The 23,789-nt window shown below is 32.7% G+C and overlaps 1 protein-coding gene across 1 annotated transcript in view; it reads right to left on the bottom strand.

Moving 5' to 3' along the window:
- Nucleotides 1-143: 143 nt before the first annotated feature.
- The window catches only part of LOC133464117 (copper homeostasis protein cutC homolog), a 30,700-nt gene continuing 7,054 nt past the window's right edge, over nucleotides 144-23,789 (bottom strand). Inside the window, exons 3-11 of the mRNA XM_061746104.1 lie at nucleotides 8,509-8,766; nucleotides 7,595-7,710; nucleotides 4,657-4,716; nucleotides 4,340-4,549; nucleotides 1,974-2,009; nucleotides 1,622-1,755; nucleotides 1,476-1,503; nucleotides 1,277-1,382; nucleotides 144-1,205 (exon numbers count right to left, since the gene is read on the bottom strand). Coding sequence (XP_061602088.1) covers nucleotides 1,094-1,205; nucleotides 1,277-1,382; nucleotides 1,476-1,503; nucleotides 1,622-1,755; nucleotides 1,974-2,009; nucleotides 4,340-4,549; nucleotides 4,657-4,716; nucleotides 7,595-7,710; nucleotides 8,509-8,766 — 1,060 coding nt within the window. The 3' untranslated portion in view covers nucleotides 144-1,093. The remainder of the gene's footprint in view (nucleotides 1,206-1,276; nucleotides 1,383-1,475; nucleotides 1,504-1,621; nucleotides 1,756-1,973; nucleotides 2,010-4,339; nucleotides 4,550-4,656; nucleotides 4,717-7,594; nucleotides 7,711-8,508; nucleotides 8,767-23,789) is intronic.

Genomic DNA, 23,789 nt, shown 5'->3' with positions numbered 1-23,789 from the left:
AAACCACTATTTAAGAGACATGGGTATTGAACCTCCAATTTCAACTCCAAAAGTCAGTGTAAGTGAAGCATTATTTTGCATTTAAATGCCCTTTTCTAAAACAAAACAACATACTTTTTTTTTTTTTTCTGAAATTTTCAGACCTTTATTAAATTTTGAACACAGTGAGTAAAGTCACAATGCCTCTTTCATTACAGGGATAAACATAGAATCGATCAAACACTTTGCATTTGACTAAAAAAATAAAAAGAAAGGAAAAATGCAGGTCTAAAACAGAAAACACTTAACTCCAGTTTTGATTTTTTTTTTTTAAATCATCCCCTTGTTTGTATTGCACATCACCACTCCTGAGTTCTGAAGCTTTATGCTAGTCATGTGCTCCTACAGTACGGTCTGATTTGTGATTAAGCCAACTAGACAGCTGTCCATGAGATTTTTGCAAATTTGCTCATCTGCATATTTGGCTAAGGGTCTGCATACACTCAAAAACTGTATATGTCTCTTTATCATTGACTGAAAACTAAATTATGATCTTCAAAAACAAGAAGCTGAGCTCAAACATATATTGGTTTTGTTCACAAATGTTTTAATAAGCACACACTGAAACATTTGTATGAACAGTTATTAAAATAGCAGTCTCATAGATTTCCTTTTGGCATTCAGCCTTCAGGTATAAAACACAAGACTGGACAAAACACAGAAAACAGACCAGAAACATCTCAGAAAATATTTAGTAAAAATGCAGCTTTTTGTTATTAATGCTTTCTGTTACACTGATAACCATTTTGGCCTTCTCCCGGTTTTATTGTTCAGTTTTTGGCATGTTTTGCACCCTGGGGTCAAATGTTTACAAAAATAATTGTTAATCATTCACAGCTCTTGCTTTGTGAGATTCTTCAAATGAAGGCTGCAGCACTCTGCTGCAACTCCAATGATACAGGGACCGATTGGTGACCTTTCCTTCAAAAAGGAAATCTAAAAACACACTTGTAGCAGTTTGGAAATGCATTTATGAAAATAAATAACCAAACATCAGGGGTGTTATTCCCCCCCACATTCTGAGATATTCTTCTGCAGTCTGTGTAGAAAGCAATCACAAGGTATTTTTCGCGATTGCGTTCAGAGCCCGGACTTTGCTCACATCTGACACCTTCAGGCCGTACTCAGGAGCTGATAAAGTCGCTCCCATCGTCACGCAAGTGTTCCTGCAAATGAAACGTGATTCAACATTTCTGACCAAAGTAGATTCAAAGTTGCAGGCTGGTGACAGACTTACCTAAACTTCATTGTGGAGTCCCTGCTGGAGCGGGCTGAACAGAGAAACTCCTCAGCTCCCGACCCTTCAAGTATTCTCTGCAAGTTTCTTTCTGTGATACCCGCTCCTGTTATCAGAAAAGAAAAAAAAAGACATGAAATTATATATAAAAAAAAAACAGATATGAAAAAGAGGGGAGAGGGGAGAAAAAATAGCTAACCTGGCATTACAATAATTCTTCCTTTAGCCTGTTGAGTGGAGATTAGGATGTTAAAATGGCAGAAAAAAGAGAAAAAACATGTTATTTAAATGATCTATTTATAAACAAAGCAGTTTTCTGGATTCTAGATATGTCTGCATACGTACCTGATCAACGAGTCGTTTAATGAGAGGCAGTCCCTCCAAAGCAGAGCAATCGCAGCCACTTGTCAACACACGCTCAAACCCTAACGATATCAGAGCCTCCAGAGCGACTGCTGGGTCGTGAACCATGTCAAAAGCTGTAGCGAGATCAATATACCATTCATAACATGAATTCAGACTCTCCAGTGGGTCTTTCTGCTCTTTCAAGTGCTATTATTAGAAGCACTGATGAAAGCAGTCTAAAGAGCTGTTACACGATGGAGGATCTGCTACTTTCACCCTCAACAGAGACCACTGACAGGTGCACACAATTTAAAAAGGCTATAATTGCTTTAAAAGAGAAAAAAATGTTTACCTCGGTGGAAGGTGACAGGCAAAGGTCGAGCAGCAGCTGGTGAGCAAAGAAAAAACACAAAAAAAAAACAACATGAAAAAACAAGGAATAAGCAACATAAAAACACATACACACAATAAATACACACAAAACAGAATATTAAAAAAAACATTGTGATTTTCAAATTTTCAAATACTGAATGCTGGACATAGCGTTTGATTTGTACATAATTACAGTCCCTGTTGTTTTTTTTAATATTCAAGCTGACCCAAGTATAAAGTCAGCACCATTTAGCTCGTCACTGGTTTGCAGCTAATGAGAGGTGAGATAGATTGAGACGGGGTGATTGATTTACTCTGTCCCTAAATTTCATCGTGCTGCTTCTGTCAGCAGTAGCACCATCAATAAATGTCGTTTCATTGTATCCAGTCTGTTAGATGGATGAGGTGGCCTGCTCAGGGTCATGAACTGTTTTTTTTTCTTTCTTTGATAAGTCCATAGCACTTTATTTCAGATATTTGGATGGCTATAGATATATTTCTGGCTAACACGTCTTGTAGTGATTATTAACAATAGAACATGTACTTAGACCCCAAAGAGGACTGTTGACTTTCCCTGTGACTTTCAATTCAAGTGCAGTTCTCACCATCCACAAGATTACTACCATATCACTATACCACTTTGTAATTTATATCAATCGTTAACTACTCATGTTTTATGTAAAGCACTTTGTGTTGCATTTTATGTATGAAAGGTGCTTTATAAATAAAGTTTGATTTGATTTGATTTGATACTCTCATATCTATGAATTTTATTTCCATTAAAAAACAGCAAAAGTCTGACATTTTTTCCACTTGTTTGGTCTCCTCATCCACCAAGCAAAAACACAATCAGTTAATGCTTCCTTGAGTGACTTGCTTGTCTTTATCACTGACTAACTCTTTTTTTAAAGATGATAATCATTCCTCTGAGTACTGAGCTACTTTTTAGTCAAAAGCATTTTAAACTTTTAGCAGACATTTCCAAACTGTTGCATCATTTCACTTCTTCTGTTTCAGCTGAAGAGTTTCTTTTTAATGCTATCCACCATTGTCACTTCCGAAGTAAACGTGAACACCTTCATCCCTGCAGATTCCAGCTCTACTTCTCGTCTCTTTGCCAGTGCCACTCTCTCCAAGCCATAGAGGAAGACTGGTCTCTGTTTGGTTACTCTTGCCACTACTCTTCCATGATAGATGACTCCGGATACTCTGCTCCAGCCACACCATCCTGTCTGCATTCTCTTCTCCATCTCAGTTAAACACAAATATTTAAGCTGCTGATTTCCTCACCTCTACTCTTCTCATCCCGACCATTCCATCTGCTTCCCTTTCTTTTATGCACCTAGTCTGTCTTTCTATGGCTCTAACAGTAACTCTCACGAATGTCAATGTCGTCTGCAAATAGTGTCAATTGAGACTCCGCACTACAATCATCTCTCAGCCGATCCGTCACCATGACAAACAAGAAGGTGCTCTGGGTCGATCCTAAACGGAGCGGAGCCCCATTTCTATCCGAAACCTTTTACAGACATCCCTGCTGTCACGCTGCCCTCATACGTTATAATTTTGTTGCCACTTTCATCAAACTTAAGTGTGAGCGGTAGGCGGCCCTGAAGTGACACACATGAGTCGAGGAAAACACAACGTCACACAGTACGTGGTGTTTACAGAAGTAAATATAGATGCTTCACGTGTTTGTCTAGCAATTTGGAAGGACTTGTCAGAACCAACAGAATTATGCCCAAATGATGAAGGAAAGTAGGAGATTGAGAAAAAGGAGAACACAAATGTTAATGATGGCCTTTTGTGCTGCTACGTCTGTACAGAGGTATGTGACGCGAAAGTCAGATATGGATCGGATTTAGGACCATATATGAAAGTGGCCTGGATCAGTTTTGGGGGGAAAAAAAGAAAAAATTATTAAACCCAAAATTATTAAAACTGGAAGTGAGCTGCAGTTTGAACGTAACTTTAGGAATCACACATTTTTCCTAACCAACTTCCCTTCTTCACAGATCAATCTGTGTGCCTAATCAGCTTCACAGCTTGAAAAAGAGCACATTTCTTTATTTATTTTAACTATATAGCTGAAAAATGTATATGGGAACTATAATTGAGTGCCAAATAGACAATTCAAAAAAGAAAATTCCTTGAAAGAATCCTGATATATTTTGGAGCATGGAAATAATATGTTAAAATGCAATTTCAGGGAATTCATGTGGTATACCTGTGTGATATTTTGTGTAATTAGCAATTGATCTCTTGAAATAACTTGGTGAAACAGCACAGTAGTTGTGATTTATTGCTTGGCCTCGCTAGGCAGGTTAGATAAATTACAGCCATTACCCAATAGCTCCATGCAAAGCTCTCCATCTACTCGTCCGTCCTCTGTCAGGGCTCCCAGCACCAGTCCATCGGCTCCTTTGCTCTTCATCAACTCTATGTCCTTCCTCATCACCTCCACTTCCCGGTCTGAGTAAAGGAAGTCGCCCCCACGAGGCCTTATCATCACATAAACTGGGATTTTGATGTACTGCTTCACCACCTGTAGCAGACCTGTGGCCAAAACAAACAAGAAGCAGAAAAAAAGTAGGCGTATGAGCTTATTTATGGGCTTGAGAGCTTCTTCAACAGACCTACAGAAGTGAACAGTGCTGCTTCACCTAGACTGGGGGTGAGCCCTCCCTCCAGAAGACTTGAACACAGCTCAAGTCGACCTGCACCTGTGAAGGCAGAACAAATCTGTGAGAAAATATTAACTCCATATTAATATACCCATCAGTCCACATGTTATTTAACTTTAAGTCCAAACACTTTCATAAATATCCGAGAACTGCAATCTTTGAACGTACCACCTGCATGTGAATTAACTCTTTAAAAAGTAGGCAGGTCTGAGTGTAACCTAGGCTGGATTATCTATATACTGAACCAGGCGAGCGCCCAGGGCACAAAATCAAATGACTAACTGGACCATATATGTCATATGTTGTTATTTTCTCTATAAATTTGCTGGAAGAGAAGCAAACAGGTACAGCAATAACCAATGATATAATAAAAATACATGAAAATAATAATAATAATAATAATAATAATAATAATAATAATAATAATAATAATAATAATAATAATAATAATAATAATAATAATAATAATAATAATAATAATAATAATAAAATAAAACAAATTGCCTTTGAGTGAGTGTGCTGTTCCCTACCTTCACATCAGCTCATTCAGTAGGCCTGTTTGATTGTTTAGTCATATGCTGTAATAGTTTTGCATGTAGTCCCCAGATAGGCCATATATGATGGAAATGATGATAGTTAACATGTGGTGTTACATTGGCATGTGAGTTTTATTCTGATCGGAGCATCAGTGTAGTATGGCGTTTGTGGACTCATGTCTATCTGTGGTGTTACTCTTAGTCGGTTGCTTGTCTTACATTTATTTGTAGTATGAGTGTTGAGCATGTACTTCAGCAATACGTTCATGTAAATCTATGGTATTTATAATTTATATAGTAAATTTCCCTTTTTTTTTGTCAAATGTGGGAGGAGGGGGGCACTTCAGGTGTGGTCACCCTGGGGAACCACACTGAGTTAATCCGTGTGAGTGTAACAGAGTAAGAAGCACAGCAGTGCCCCTCCATCTCAATAATGGCAAAAACTAGACACTTCCTATACAGCAAATCACTCCACACTCTGTACTGTTCAATGGTTTTACCTTATTTAAATTACTGTATAGAGGTCTGGGGCAATACATATAAAAGTACTTTGGAACCAGTATTCCTTCTCCAAAAAAAGAGCTATCAGAATTATGCACAATGCCGGTTATCTAGAACACACCAATCCATTATTCATTAAATCCAAAATAATAAAATTTGATTGTTCGATATCAAGTAATGACTGTATGTATGTATGTATGTATGTATATATATATATATATATATATATATATATATATATATATATATCAGAATCAGAATCAGAATCAGAATCAGCTTTATTGGCCAGGTTCGAACATTGTCCAACAAGGAATTTGATTCGGTTATTTCGCTCTTTGGTAGTAATAAAATAAACAATAAACAAATAAACAATAAACAAATGTGGTATTACTATCTACAGTATAAACATTTTAACATTTTAAGGTGCAGCAGTTTGAGGTAGTGATAAAAGAAGGATAGTTCTGAATAAAAATAAGAATAAGTATAAGTATAACCTATATACAATTTTAACAGACAAATTATACAAAAAATACAAAAAATTATACAAAAGGAAGTACAAAAGTGAGAGGTGCAGCAGAGTGAGGCAGACATGATTATTAAGGGTGCTGGATGATTTTTATTGCACGTGTTTGGTTACTCTGAGACTTATTATTTGTGGGAGTTCATCAGAGCAACCGCTTGCGGGAAGAAACTGTCTTTGTGTCTGGAGGTTTTGGCGTACAGTGCTCTGTAGCGCCGTCCAGAGGGGAGGAGTTGGAACAGGCGGTGTCCCGGGTGTGAGGGGTCCGCAGAGATGATACCTGCCCGTTTCCTGGTCCTGGACCGGTACAGGTCTTCGATAGATGGGAGGTTAGTCCCAACTATCCTCTCTGCAGTCCTGATGGTCCGTTGCAGTCTGTGCCTGTCTAGTTTGGTGGCTGATGCAAACCAGACAGTGATGGAAGAGCAGAGAACAGACTGGATGATGGCAGTGTAAAAAGTGATCAGCAGCTGCTGTGGCAGGTTGAACTTCCTGAGCTGCCGCAGGAAGTACAACCTCTGCTGCGCCTTCTTCCTGATGGAGTTGATGTGGGTGGACCACTTCAGGTCCCGGGAGATGGTGGACCCCAGGAACTTGAAGGAGTCTGTGGAGGAGACGGTGCTGTTGAGGATGGTGAGGGGGAGGAGTGGCAGTGGGTTTTTCCTGAAGTCCACTGTCAACTCCACAGTCTTGAGCGGGTTCAGTTCCAGGTGGTTCCGACCGCACCAGTGGACCAGCTGATCCACCTCCCGTCTGTACGCGGACTCGTCACCTTCCCGGATCAGGCCGATGACGGTGGTGTCGTCCGCGTACTTCAGGAGCTTCACAGACGAGTCCCCTGAGGTGCAGTTGTTAGTGTAGAGGGAGAAGAGCAGTGGCGAGAGGACGCACCCCTGGGGGGCGCCAGTGCTGATGGTACGGGTGCTGGATGTGATGCTCCCCAGCCTCACCTGCTGCCTCCTGTCACTCAGGAAGCTGGTAATCCACTGACAGGTGGGGGCAGGCACGGTGAGCTGGGTGAGCTTCTGGTGGAGGATTGCGGGTGCGATCGTGTTGAACGCCGAGCTGAAGTCCACAAACAGGATCCTGGCATAAGTCCCTGAGGTATCGAGATGACGCAGGATGTAATGCAGTCCTATGTTGACTGCGTCATCCACCGACCTGTTTGCCCGGTAGGCAAACTGCAGGGGGTCGAGCAGGGAGCCTGTGGTGTTCTTCAGGTGGCTCAACACCAGTCGCTCAAAGGTCTTCATGACCACAGACGTCAGGGCGACGGGTCTGTAGTCATTTAGACCAGTGATGGTGGGTTTCTTGGGGACTGGGATGATGGTGGAGCGTTTGAAGCATGAGGGCACCTCACACAGCTCCAGGGACCGGTTAAAGATCCGTGTGAAGGTGGGAGCCAGCTGCTCGGCGCAGGCTCTCAGGCAGGAAGGGGACACGCCGTCCGGGCCTGGAGCCTTCCTGATCTTCTGCCTTTTGAACAGCCGGCACACGTCTTCCACAGAGATCTTCAGTGCAGGCAGGGTCTTGGGTGGGGGGAGGGGGGTAGACAGAGGTGGGGGGGGTTGGCTGAGGTGAGGTGTGAAAAGGTGGGCAGTGGGGGGGGGGGGATGGTGGAGGTGTAGCCGCAGGGGGGGAGGAGGGGGATGGTGATGGTGGAGCCGCAGGGTGGGAGGGTGAGGGGGGGGAGGTGGTGATGATGAAGGTGATGATGATGAAGGTGATGATGATGATGATGATGATGAAGGTGATGATGATGATGAAGGTGATGATGATGATGAAGATGATGAAGGTGATGATGATGATGAAGATGATGAAGGTGATGATGATGGTGATGATGATGATGATGATGGTGATGATGATGAAGGTGATGATGATGATGATGATGATGAAGGTGATGATGATGATGAAGATGATGAAAGTGATGATGATGATGAAGATGATGAAGGTGATGATGATGGTGATGATGATGATGGTGATGATGATGAAGGTGATGATGATGATGATGATGATGAAGGTGATGATGATGGTGATGATGATGAAAGTGATGATGATGATGAAGATGATGAAGGTGATGATGATGGTGATGATGATGATGGTGATGATGATGAAGGTGATGATGATGATGAAGATGATGAAGGTGATGATGATGATGGTGATGATGATGAAGGTGATGATGATGATGATGATGATGATGATGAAGGTGATGATGATGGTGATGATGATGATGATGATGAAGGTGATGATGATGGTGATGATGATGAGTCGAACCGGCAGTAAAAGCTGTTAAGCTGGTTGGCGAGTTTGCGGTTGCCTGCAGGGCGTGGAGCTGGTCTTTTGAACCCAGTGATGTTCTGCAGGCCTCTCCACACAGACGAGGGGTCAGGGTTGGCAGAGAGGCGATTCTGCAGCCGTTCGCCGTAGGATCGCTTCGCCTTCCTGATTTCTCTTGTCAGTGTGTTTTTGGCCTGCCTGAACAGGGCTCGGCCGCCGCTCCTGTAGGCCTTCTCCTTGTCTCTGCGTAGTTTTCTGTTTTCAGTGATTTACTAATTTATAAAATTTTCATAACATGTTTATAACACAAAGGGGGGGGTCTTTTCAGTTATTTTCAGTTATTTACTAATTCATAAAATTTTCACAACATATTTATAACACAAAGGGGGGGGGGTCTTTTCAGTTATTTTCAGTTATTTACTAATTTATAAAATTTTCATAACATGTTTATAACACAAAGGGGGGCGTCTTTTCAGTTATTTTCAGTTATTTACTAATTTATAAAATTTTCACAACATGTTTATAACACAAAGGGGGGGGGGTCTTTTCAGTTATTTTCAGTTATTTACTAATCTATAAAATTTTCATAACATGTTTATAACACAAAGGGGGGGGGGGGTCTTTTCAGTTATTTTCAGTTATTTACTAATTTATAAAATTTTCACATGTTTATAACACAAAGGGGGGGGTCTTTTCAGTTATTTTCAGTTATTTACTAATTTATAAAATTTTCACAACATGTTTATAACACAAAGGGGGGGGTCTTTTCAGTTATTTACTAATTTATATTATTTTCATAACATGTTTATAACACAAAGGGGGGGTCTTTTCAGTTATTTACTAATTTATAAAATTTTCATAACATGTTTATAACACAAAGGGGGGGGGGTCTTTTGTTATTTTCAGTTATTTACTCATTCATAAAATTTTCACAACATGTTTATAACACAAAGGGGGGGGGTCTTTTCAGTTATTTACTAATTTATATTATTTTCATAACATGTTTATAACACAAAGGGGGGGGGTCTTTTTGTTATTTTCAGTTATTTACTCATTCATAAAATTTTCACAACATGTTTATAACACAAAGGGGGGGGGTCTTTTCAGTTATTTTCAGTTATTTACTAATTTATAAAATTTTCACAACATGTTTATAACACAAAGGGGGGGGTCTTTTCAGTTATTTTCAGTTATTTACTAATTTATAAAATGTTCATAACATGTTTATAACACAAAGGGGGGGTCTTTTCAGTTATTTACTAATTTATAAAATTTTCATAACATGTTTATAACACAAAGGGGGGGGTCTTTTCAGTTATTTTCAGTTATTTACTAATTTATAAAATTTTCACAACATGTTTATAACACAAAGGGGGGGGTCTTTTCAGTTATTTACTAATTTATAAAATTTTCATAACATGTTTATAACACAAAGGGGGGGGTCTTTTGTTATTTTCAGTTATTTACTCATTCATAAAATTTTCACAACATGTTTATAACACAAAGGGGGGGGGTCTTTTCAGTTATTTACTAATTTATATTATTTTCATAACATGTTTATAACACAAAGGGGGGGGGTCTTTTGTTATTTTCAGTTATTTACTAATTTATAAAATTTTCACAACATGTTTATAACACAAAGGGGGGGGTCTTTTCAGTTATTTACTAATTTATATTATTTTCATAACATGTTTATAACACAAAGGGGGGGGGTCTTTTGTTATTTTCAGTTATTTACTAATTTATAAAATTTTCATAACATGTTTATAACACAAAGGGGGGGGGGTCTTTTCAGTTATTTTCGGTTATTTACTAATTTATAAAATTTTTACAACATGTTTATAACACAAAGGGGGGGGTCTTTTCAGTTATTTACTAATTTATATTATTTTCATAACATGTTTATAACACAAAGGGGGGGGGTCTTTTCAGTTATTTTCAGTTATTTACTAATTTATAAAATTTTCATAACATGTTTATAACACAAAGGGGGGGGGTCTTTTCAGTTATTTTCAGTTATTTACTAATTTATAAAATGTTCATAACATGTTTATAACACAAAGGGGGGGTCTTTTCAGTTATTTACTAATTTATAAAATTTTCATAACATGTTTATAACACAAAGGGGGGGGGTCTTTTGTTATTTTCAGTTATTTACTCATTCATAAAATTTTCACAACATGTTTATAACACAAAGGGGGGGTCTTTTCAGTTATTTTCAGTTATTTACTAATTTATAAAATTTTCACAACATGTTTATAACACAAAGGGGGGTCTTTTCAGTTATTTTCAGTTATTTACTAATTTATAAAATTTTCACAACATGTTTATAACACAAAGGGGGGGGTCTTTTCAGTTATTTACTAGTTTATAATATTTTCATAACATGTTTATAACACAAAGGGGGGGGTCTTTTGAGTTATTTACTAATTTATAATATTTTCATAACATGTTTATAACACAAAGGGGGGGGTCTTTTCAGTTATTTTCAGTTATTTACTAATTTATAAAATTTTCATAACATGTTTATAACACAAAGGGGGGGGTCTTTTCAGTTATTTTCAGTTATTTACTAATTTATAAAATTTTCATAACATGTTTATAACACAAAGGGGGGGGTCTTTTCAGTTATTTTCAGTTATTTACTAATTTATAATATTGTCATAACATGTTTATAACACAAAGGGGGGGGGGTCTTTTCAGTTATTTTCAGTTATTTACTAATTTATAATATTGTCATAACATGTTTATAACACAAAGGGGGGGGGTCTTTTCAGTTATTTTCAGTTATTTACTAATTTATAAAATTTTCATAACATGTTTATAACACGAAGGGGGGGGTCTTTTCAGTTATTTTCAGTTATTTACTAATTTATAAAATTTTCACAACATGTTTATAACACAAAGGGGGGGGTCTTTTCAGTTATTTTCAGTTATTTACTAATTTATAAAATTTTCATAACATGTTTATAACACAAAGGGGGGGGTCTTTTCAGTTATTTTCAGTTATTTACTAATTTATAAAATTTTCATAACATGTTTATAACACAAAGGGGGGGGGGTCTTTTCAGTTATTTTCAGTTATTTACTAATTTATAAAATTTTCATAACATGTTTATAACACAAAGGGGGGGGTCTTTTCAGTTATTTTCAGTTATTTACTAATTTATAAAATTGTCACATGTTTATAACACAAAGGGGGGGGACTTTTCAGTTATTTTCAGTTATTTACTAATTTATAAAATTTTCATAACATGTTTATAACACAAAGGGGGGGATCTTTTCAGTTATTTTCAGTTATTTACTAATTTATAAAATTTTCACAACATGTTTATAACACAAAGGGGGGGGTCTTTTCAGTTATTTTCAGTTATTTACTAATTTATAATATTGTCATAACATGTTTATAACACAAAGGGGGGGTCTTTTCAGTTATTTTCAGTTATTTACTAATTTATAAAATTATCACAACATGTTTATAACACAAAGGGGGGGGGTCTTTTCAGTTATTTTCAGTTATTTACTAATTTATAAAATTTTCACAACATGTTTATAACACAAAGGGGGGGGGGTCTTTTGTTATTTTCAGTTATTTACTAATTTATAAAATTTTCATAACATGTTTATAACACAAAGGGGGGGGGGTCTTTTCAGTTATTTTCGGTTATTTACTAATTTATAAAAATTTTCACAACATGTTTATAACACAAAGGGGGGGGTCTTTTCAGTTATTTACTAATTTATATTATTTTCATAACATGTTTATAACACAAAGGGGGGGGTCTTTTCAGTTATTTTCAGTTATTTACTAATTTATAAAATTTTCACAACATGTTTATAACACAAAGGGGGGGGTCTTTTCAGTTATTTTCAGTTATTTACTAATTTATAAAATGTTCATAACATGTTTATAACACAAAGGGGGGGTCTTTTCAGTTATTTACTAATTTATAAAATTTTCATAACATGTTTATAACACAAAGGGGGGGGGTCTTTTGTTATTTTCAGTTATTTACTCATTCATAAAATTTTCACAACATGTTTATAACACAAAGGGGGGGTCTTTTCAGTTATTTTCAGTTATTTACTAATTTATAAAATTTTCACAACATGTTTATAACACAAAGGGGGGTCTTTTCAGTTATTTTCAGTTATTTACTAATTTATAAAATTTTCACAACATGTTTATAACACAAAGGGGGGGGTCTTTTCAGTTATTTACTAGTTTATAATATTTTCATAACATGTTTATAACACAAAGGGGGGGGTCTTTTCAGTTATTTACTAATTTATAATATTTTCATAACATGTTTATAACACAAAGGGGGGGGTCTTTTCAGTTATTTTCAGTTATTTACTAATTTATAAAATTTTCATAACATGTTTATAACACAAAGGGGGGGGTCTTTTCAGTTATTTTCAGTTATTTACTAATTTATAATATTGTCATAACATGTTTATAACACAAAGGGGGGGGTCTTTTCAGTTATTTTCAGTTATTTACTAATTTATAATATTGTCATAACATGTTTATAACACAAAGGGGGGGGTCTTTTCAGTTATTTTCAGTTATTTACTAATTTATAAAATTTTCATAACATGTTTATAACACGAAGGGGGAGGGTCTTTTCAGTTATTTTCAGTTATTTACTAATTTATAAAATTTTCATAACATGTTTATAACACAAAGGGGGGGTCTTTTCAGTTATTTTCAGTTATTTACTAATTTATAAAATTGTCACATGTTTATAACACAAAGGGGGGGGACTTTTCAGTTATTTTCAGTTATTTACTAATTTATAAAATTTTCATAACATGTTTATAACACAAAGGGGGGGATCTTTTCAGTTATTTTCAGTTATTTACTAATTTATAAAATTTTCACAACATGTTTATAACACAAAGGGGGGGGTCTTTTCAGTTATTTTCAGTTATTTACTAATTTATAATATTGTCATAACATGTTTATAACACAAAGGGGGGGTCTTTTCAGTTATTTTCAGTTATTTACTAATTTATAAAATTATCACAACATGTTTATAACACAAAGGGGGGGGGGTCTTTTCAGTTATTTTCAGTTATTTACTAATTTATAAAATTTTCACAACATGTTTATAACACAAAGGGGGGGGGGGGGTCTTTTCAGTTATTTTCAGTTATTTACTAATTTATAAAATTTTCATCACATGTTTATAACACAAAGGGGGGGGTCTTTTCAGTTATTTTCAGTTATTTACTAATTTATAAAATTTTCACATGTTTATAACACAAAGGTGGGGGTCTTTTCAGTTATTTACTAATTTATAATATTTTCATAACATGTTTATAACACAAAGGGGGGGGGGTCTTTTCAGTTATTTTCAGTTATTTACTAATTCATAAAATTTTCATAACATGTTTATAACACAAAGGGGGGGGGGGTCTTTTCAGTTATTTTCAGTTATTTACTAATTTATAATATTTTCATAACATGTTTATAACACAAAGGGGGGGTCTTTTCAGTTAGTTTCAGTTATTTACTAATTTATAAAATTTTCACTACATGTTTATAACACAAAGGGGGGGGGGTCTTTTCAGTTATTTTCAGTTATTTACTAATTTATAATATTGTCATAACATGTTTATAACACAAAGGGGGGGGGGTCTTTTCAGTTATTTTCAGTTATTTACTAATTTATAAAATTTTCATAACATGTTTATAACACAAAGGGGGGGGTCTTTTCAGTTATTTTCAGTTATTTACTAATTTATAAAATTTTCACAACATGTTTATAACACAAAGGGGGGGATCTTTTGTTATTTTCAGTTATTTACTCATTCATAAAATTTTCACAACATGTTTATAACACAAAGGGGGGGGGTCTTTTCAATTATTTTCAGTTATTTACTAATTTATAAAATTTTCATAACATGTTTATAACACAAAAGGGGAGGGTCTTTTCAGTTATTTTCAGTTATTTACTAATTTATAAAATTTTCACAACATGTTTATAACACAAAGGGGGGGGGTCTTTTCAGTTATTTACTAATTTATAATATTTTCATAACATGTTTATAACACAAAGGGGGGGTCTTTTCAGTTATTTTCAGTTATTTAATAATTTATGAAATTTTCACATGTTTATAACACAAAGGGGGGGGGGGTCTTTTCAGTTATTTTCAGTTATTTACTAATTTATAAAATTTTCATAACATGTTTATAACACAAAGGGGGGGGGGGGTCTTTTCAGTTATTTTCAGTTATTTACTAATTTATAAAATTTTCATAACATGTTTATAACACAAAGGGAGGGGGTCTTTTCAGTTATTTTCAGTTATTTACTAATTTATAAAATTTTCACAACATGTTTATAACACAAAGGGGGGTCTTTTCAGTTATTTACTAATTTATATTATTTTCATAACATGTTTATAACACAAAGGGGGGGGGGTCTTTTCAGTTATTTTCAGTTATTTACTAATTTATAAAATTTTCACTACATGTTTATAACACAAAGGGGGGGGTCTTTTCAGTTATTTTCAGTTATTTACTAATTTATAAAATGTTCATAACATGTTTATAACACAAAGGGGGGGGTCTTTTCAGTTATTTTCAGTTATTTACTAATTTATAAAATTTTCACAACATGTTTATAACACAAAGGGGGGGTCTTTTCAGTTATTTACTAATTTATAAAATTTTCATAACATGTTTATAACACAAAGGGGGGATCTTTTGTTATTTTCAGTTATTTACTCATTCATAAAATTTTCACAACATGTTTATAACACAAAGGGGGGGGTCTTTTCAGTTATTTTCAGTTATTTACTAATTTATAAAATTTTCATAACATGTTTATAACACAAAGGGGGAGGGTCTTTTCAGTTATTCTCAGTTATTTACTAATTTATAAAATTTTCACAACATGTTTATAACACAAAGGGGGGGGTCTTTTCAGTTATTTACTAATTTATAAAATTTTCACAACATGTTTATAACACAAAGGGGGGGTCTTTTCAGTTATTTTCAGTTATTTACTAATTTATAAAATTTTCATAACATGTTTATAACACAAAGGGGGGGGGGGGTCTTTTCAGTTATTTACTAATTTATAATATTTTCATAACATGTTTATAACACAAAGGGGGGGGTCTTTTCAGTTATTTTCAGTTATTTAATAATTTATAAAATTTTCACATGTTTATAACACAAAGGGGGGGGGGGGTCTTTTCAGTTATTTTCAGTTATTTACTAATTTATAAAATGTTCATAACATGTTTATAACACAAAGGGGGGGGTCTTTTCAGTTATTTTCAGTTATTTACTAATTTATAAAATTTTCACAACATGTTTATAACACAAAGGGGGGGTCTTTTCAGTTATTTACTAATTTATATTATTTTCATAACATGTTTATAACACAAAGGGGGGGGTCTTTTCAGTTATTTTCAGTTATTTACTAATTTATAAAATTTTCACTACATGTTTATAACACAAAGGGGGGGGGTCTTTTCAGTTATTTTCAGTTATTTACTAATTTATAAAATGTTCATAACATGTTTATAACACAAAGGGGGGGGTCTTTTCAGTTATTTTCAGTTATTTACTAATTTATAAAATTTTCACAACATGTTTATAACACAAAGCGGGGGTCTTTTCAGTTATTTACTAATTTATAAAATTTTCATAACATGTTTATAACACAAAGGGGGGGATCTTTTGTTATTTTCAGTTATTTACTCATTCATAAAATTTTCACAACATGTTTATAACACAAAGGGGGGGGTCTTTTCAGTTATTTACTAATTTATAAAATTTTCATAACATGTTTATAACACAAAGGGGGGGATCTTTTGTTATTTTCAGTTATTTACTCATTCATAAAATTTTCACAACATGTTTATAACACAAAGGGGGGGGGGTCTTTTCAGTTATTTTCAGTTATTTACTAATTTATAAAATTTTCATAACATGTTTATAACACAAAGGGGGAGGGTCTTTTCAGTTATTTTCAGTTATTTACTAATTTATAAAATTTTCACAACATGTTTATAACACAAAGGGGGGGTCTTTTCAGTTATTTACTAATTTATAAAATTTTCACAACATGTTTATAACACAAAGGGGGGGTCTTTTCAGTTATTTTCAGTTATTTACTAATTTATAAAATTTTCACAACATGTTTATAACACAAAGGGGGGGGTCTTTTCAGTTATTTTCAGTTATTTACTAATTTATAAAATTTTCATAACATGTTTATAACACAAAGGGGGGGGGGGTCTTTTCAGTTATTTTCAGTTATTTACTAATTTATAAAATTTTCATAACATGTTTATAACACAAAGGGGGGGGTCTTTTCAGTTATTTACTAATTTATATTATTTTCATAACATGTTTATAACACAAAGGGGGGGGGGGGGGTCTTTTCAGTTATTTTCAGTTATTTACTAATTTATAAAATGTTCATAACATGTTTATAACACAAAGGGGGGGTCTTTTCAGTTATTTTCAGTTATTTACTAATTTATAAAATTTTCACAACATGTTTATAACACAAAGGGGGGGTCTTTTCAGTTATTTACTAATTTATAAAATTTTCATAACATGTTTATAACACAAAGGGGGGATCTTTTGTTATTTTCAGTTATTTACTCATTCATAAAATTTTCACAACATGTTTATAACACAAAGGGGGGGGTCTTTTCAGTTATTTTCAGTTATTTACTAATTTATAAAATTTTCATAACATGTTTATAACACAAAGGGGGAGGGTCTTTTCAGTTATTTTCAGTTATTTACTAATTTATAAAATTTTCACAACATGTTTATAACACAAAGGGGGGGTCTTTTCAGTTATTTACTAATTTATAAAATTTTCACAACATGTTTATAACACAAAGGGGGGGTCTTTTCAGTTATTTTCAGTTATTTACTAATTTATAAAATTTTCATGACATGTTTATAACACAAAGGGGGGGGGGTCTTTTCAGTTATTTACTAATTTATAATATTTTCATAACATGTTTATAACACAAAGGGGGGGGTCTTTTCAGTTATTTTCAGTTATTTAATAATTTATAAAATTTTTACATGTTTATAACACAAAGGGGGGGGTCTTTTCAGTTATTTTCAGTTATTTACTAATTTATAAAATTTTCACAACATGTTTATAACACAAAGGGGGGGGGTCTTTTCAGTTATTTTCAGTTATTTACTAATTTATAAAATGTTCATAACATGTTTATAACACAAAGGGGGGGGTCTTTTCAGTTATTTTCAGTTATTTACTAATTTATAAAATTTTCACAACATGTTTATAACACAAAGGGGGGGGGTCTTTTCAGTTATTTACTAATTTATAATATTTTCATAACATGTTTATAACACAAAGGGGGGGGTCTTTTCAGTTTTTTTCAGTTATTTACTAATTTATAAAATTGTCACAACATGTTTATAACACAAAGGGGGGTCTTTTCAGTTATTTAATAATTAATAATATTTTTATAACATGTTTATAACACAAAGGGGGGGGGTCTTTTCAGTTATTTTCAGTTATTTACTAATTTATAAAATTGTCACAACATGTTTATAACACAAAGGGGGGTCTTTTCAGTTATTTAATAATTAATAATATTTTTATAACATGTTTATAACACAAAGGGGGGGGGTCTTTTCAGTTATTTTCAGTTATTTACTAATTTATAAAATTGTCACATGTTTATAACACAAAGGGGGGGTCTTTTCAGTTATTTACTAATTTATAATATTTTTATAACATGTTTATAACACAAAGGGGGGGTCTTTTCAGTTATTTTCAGTTATTTACTAATTTATAAAATTTTCATAACATGTTTATAACACAAAGGGGGGGTGTCTTTTCAGTTATTTTCAGTTATTTACTAATTTATAAAATTTTCATAACATGTTTATAACACAAAGGGGGGACTTTTCAGTTATTTACTAATTTATAATATTTTCATAACATGTTTATAACAAAGGGGGGGGTCTTTTCAGTTATTTTCAGTTATTTACTAATTTATAAAATTTTCATAACATGTTTATAACACAAAGGGGGGGGGGGTCTTTTCAGTTATTTACTAATTTATAATATTTTCATAACATGTTTATAACACAAAGGGGGGGGTCTTTTCAGTTATTTTCAGTTATTTACTAATTTATAAAATTTTCATAACATGTTTATAACACAAAGGGGGGTCTTTTCAGTTATTTTCAGTTATTTACTAATTTATAAAATTTTCATAACATGTTTATAACACAAAGGGGGGGTCTTTTCAGTTATTTACTAATTTATAATATTTTCATAACATGTTTATAACACAAAGGGGGGGTCTTTTCAGTTATTTTCAGTTATTTAATAATTTATAATATTTTCATAACATGTTTATAACAAAGGGGGGGGTCTTTTCAGTTATTTTCAGTTATTTACTAATTTATAAAATTTTCACAACATGTTTATAACACAAAGGGGGGGTCTTTTCAGTTATTTACTAATTTATATTATTTTCATAACATGTTTATAACACAAAGGGGGGGGGGTCTTTTCAGTTATTTTCAGTTATTTACTAATTTATAAAATGTTCATAACATGTTTATAACACAAAGGGGGGGGGTCTTTTCAGTTATTTTCAGTTATTTACTAATTTATAAAATTTTCACAACATGTTTATAACACAAAGGGGGGGTCTTTTCAGTTATTTACTAATTTATAAAATTTTCATAACATGTTTATAACACAAAGGGGGGATCTTTTGTTATTTTCAGTTATTTACTCATTCATAAAATTTTCACAACATGTTTATAACACAAAGGGGGGGGGTCTTTTCAGTTATTTTCAGTTATTTACTAATTTATAAAATTTTCATAACATGTTTATAACACAAAGGGGGAGGGTCTTTTCAGTTATTTTCAGTTATTTACTAATTTATAAAATTTTCACAACATGTTTATAACACAAAGGGGGGGTCTTTTCAGTTATTTACTAATTTATAAAATTTTCACAACATGTTTATAACACAAAGGGGGGGTCTTTTCAGTTATTTTCAGTTATTTACTAATTTATAAAATTTTCATAACATGTTTATAACACAAAGGGGGGGGGTCTTTTCAGTTATTTACTAATTTATAATATTTTCATAACATGTTTATAACACAAAGGGGGGGGGTCTTTTCAGTTATTTTCAGTTATTTAATAATTTATAAAATTTTCACATGTTTATAACACAAAGGGGGGGGGGTCTTTTCAGTTATTTTCAGTTATTTACTAATTTATAAAATTTTCATAACATGTTTATAACACAAAGGGGGGGGGGGTCTTTTCAGTTATTTTCAGTTATTTACTAATTTATAAAATTTTCATAACATGTTTATAACACAAAGGGGGGGGTCTTTTCAGTTATTTTCAGTTATTTACTAATTTATAAAATTTTCATAACATGTTTATAACACAAAGGGGTGGGGTCTTTTCAGTTATTTACTAATTTATAATATTTTCATAACATGTTTGTAACACAAAGGGGGGGGGGTCTTTTCAGTTATTTTCAGTTATTTACTAATTTATAAAATTTTCACAACATGTTTATAACACAAAGGGGGGGGTCTTTTCAGTTATTTTCAGTTATTTACTAATTTATAAAATTTTCACAACATGTTTATAACACAAAGGGGGGGGTCTTTTCAGTTATTTTCAGTTATTTACTAATTTATAAAATTTTCACAACATGTTTATAACACAAAGGGGGGGGGGTCTTTTCAGTTATTTTCAGTTATTTACTAATTTATAAAATGTTCATAACATGTTTATAACACAAAGGGGGGGGGGTCTTTTCAGTTATTTTCAGTTATTTACTAATTTATAATATTGTCATAACATGTTTATAACACAAAGGGGGGGGGGGGTCTTTTCAGTTATTTTCAGTTATTTACTAATTTATAAAATTTTCATAACATGTTTATAACACAAAGGGGGGGGTCTTTTCAGTTATTTTCAGTTATTTACTAATTTATAAAATTTTCACAACATGTCTATAACACAAAGGGGGGGGGTCTTTTCAGTTATTTTCAGTTATTTACTAATTTATAAAATGTTCATAACATGTTTATAACACAAAGGGGGGGGGGTCTTTTCAGTTATTTTCAGTTATTTACTAATTTATAATATTGTCATAACATGTTTATAACACAAAGGGGGGGGGGGTCTTTTCAGTTATTTTCAGTTATTTACTAATTTATAAAATTTTCATAACATGTTTATAACACAAAGGGGGGGGGTCTTTTCAGTTATTTTCAGTTATTTACTAATTTATAAAATTTTCACAACATGTCTATAACACAAAGGGGGGGTCTTTTCAGTTATTTACTAATTTATAATATTTTTATAACATGTTTATAACACAAAGCGGGGGTGTCTTTTCAGTTATTTTCAGTTATTTACTAATTTATAAAATTTTCATAACATGTTTATAACACAAAGGGGGGACTTTTCAGTTATTTACTAATTTATAATATTTTCATAACATGTTTATAACAAAGGGGGGGGTCTTTTCAGTTATTTTCAGTTATTTACTAATTTATAAAATTTTCATAACATGTTTATAACACAAAGGGGGGGGGTCTTTTCAGTTATTTACTAATTTATAATATTTTCATAACATGTTTATAACACAAAGGGGGGGGTCTTTTCAGTTATTTTCAGTTATTTACTAATTTATAAAATTTTCATAACATGTTTATAACACAAAGGGGGGTCTTTTCAGTTATTTTCAGTTATTTACTAATTTATACAATTTTCATAACATGTTTATAACACAAAGGGGGGGGTCTTTCAGTTATTTACTAATTTATAATATTTTCATAACATGTTTATAACACAAAGGGGGGGTCTTTTCAGTTATTTTCAGTTATTTACTAATTTATAATATTTTCATAACATGTTTATAACACAAAGGGGGGGGTCTTTTCAGTTATTTACTAATTTATAATATTTTCATAACATGTTTATAACACAAAGGGGGGGGTCTTTTCAGTTATTTACTAATTTATAATATTTTCATAACATGCTTATAACACAAAGGGGGGGGGGTCTTTTCAGTTATTTACTAATTTATAATATTTTCATAACATGTTTATAACACAAAGGGGGGGTCTTTTCAGTTATTTACTAATTTATAACATTTTCCTAACATGCTTATAACAGAAAGGGGGGGTCTTTTCAGTTATTTACTAATTTATAATATTTTCATAACATGTTTATAACACAAAGGGGGGGGGGGTCTTTTCAGTTATTCATTAATTTATAATATTTTCATAACATGCTTATAACACAAAGGGGGGGGGGTCTTTTCAGTTATTTACTAATTTATAACATTTTCCTAACATGCTTATAACAGAAAGGGGGGGTCTTTTCAGTTATTTACTAATTTATAAAATTTTCATAACATGTTTATAACACAAAGGGGGGGGGTCTTTCAGTTATTTTCAGTTATTTACTAATTTATAAAATTTTCATAACATGTTTATAACACAAAGGGGGGACTTTTCAGTTATTTACTAATTTATAATATTTTCATAACATGTTTATAACACAAAGGGGGGGGTCTTTTCAGTTATTTTCAGTTATTTACTAATTTATAAAATTTTCACAACATGTTTATAAACACAAAGGGGGGGGTCTTTTCAGTTATTTTCAGTTATTTACTAATTTATAAAATTTCACAACATGTTTATAACACAAAGGGGGGGGGGTCTTTTCAGTTATTTTCAGTTATTTACTAATTTATAAAATGTTCATAACATGTTTATAACACAAAGGGGGGGGGGTCTTTTCAGTTATTTTCAGTTATTTACTAATTTATAATATTGTCATAACATGTTTATAACACAAAGGGGGGGGGGGTCTTTTCAGTTATTTTCAGTTATTTACTAATTTATAAAATTTTCATAACATGTTTATAACACAAAGGGGGGGGTCTTTTCAGTTATTTTCAGTTATTTACTAATTTATAAAATTTTCACAACATGTCTATAACACAAAGGGGGGGGTCTTTTCAGTTATTTACTAATTTATAATATTTTCATAACATGTTTATAACACAAAGGGGGGGGGGGTCTTTTCAGTTTTTTTCAGTTATTTACTAATTTATAAAATTTTCATAACATGTTTATAACACAAAGGGGGGGGTCTTTTCAGTTATTTAATAATTAATAATATTTTTATAACATGTTTATAACACAAAGGGGGGGGTCTTTTCAGTTATTTTCAGTTATTTACTAATTTATAAAATTGTCACATGTTTATAACACAAAGGGGGGACTTTTCAGTTATTTACTAATTTATAATATTTTCATAACATGTTTATAACAAAGGGGGGGGTCTTTTCAGTTATTTTCAGTTATTTACTAATTTATAAAATTTTCATAACATGTTTATAACACAAAGGGGGGGGTCTTTTCAGTTATTTACTAATTTATAATATTTTCATAACATGTTTATAACACAAAGGGGGGGGGTCTTTTCAGTTATTTTCAGTTATTTACTAATTTATAAAATTTTCATAACATGTTTATAACACAAAGGGGGGTCTTTTCAGTTATTTTCAGTTATTTACTAATTTATAAAATTTTCATAACATGTTTATAACACAAAGGGGGGGGTCTTTTCAGTTATTTACTAATTTATAATATTTTCATAACATGTTTATAACACAAAGGGGGGTCTTTTCAGTTATTTTCAGTTATTTACTAATTTATAATATTTTCATAACATGTTTATAACACAAAGGGGGGGGTCTTTTCAGTTATTTACTAATTTATAATATTTTCATAACATGTTTATAACACAAAGGGGGGGGTCTTTTCAGTTATTTACTAATTTATAATATTTTCATAACATGCTTATAACACAAAGGGGGGGGGGTCTTTTCAGTTATTTACTAATTTATAATATTTCATAACATGTTTATAACACAAAGGGGGGGTCTTTTCAGTTATTTACTAATTTATAACATTTTCCTAACATGCTTATAACAGAAAGGGGGGGTCTTTTCAGTTATTTACTAATTTATAATATTTTCATAACATGTTTATAACACAAAGGGGGGGGGGTCTTTTCAGTTATTCATTAATTTATAATATTTTCATAACATGCTTATAACACAAAGGGGGGGGGGTCTTTTCAGTTATTTACTAATTTATAACATTTTCCTAACATGCTTATAACAGAAAGGGGGGGTCTTTTCAGTTATTTACTAATTTATAAAATTTTCATAACATGTTTATAACA

Source organism: Cololabis saira, chromosome 17, assembly GCF_033807715.1.
Source record: "Cololabis saira isolate AMF1-May2022 chromosome 17, fColSai1.1, whole genome shotgun sequence".
Classification (NCBI taxonomy): domain Eukaryota; kingdom Metazoa; phylum Chordata; class Actinopteri; order Beloniformes; family Belonidae; genus Cololabis; species Cololabis saira.
This window is presented reverse-complemented; position numbering and strand designations above follow the sequence as displayed.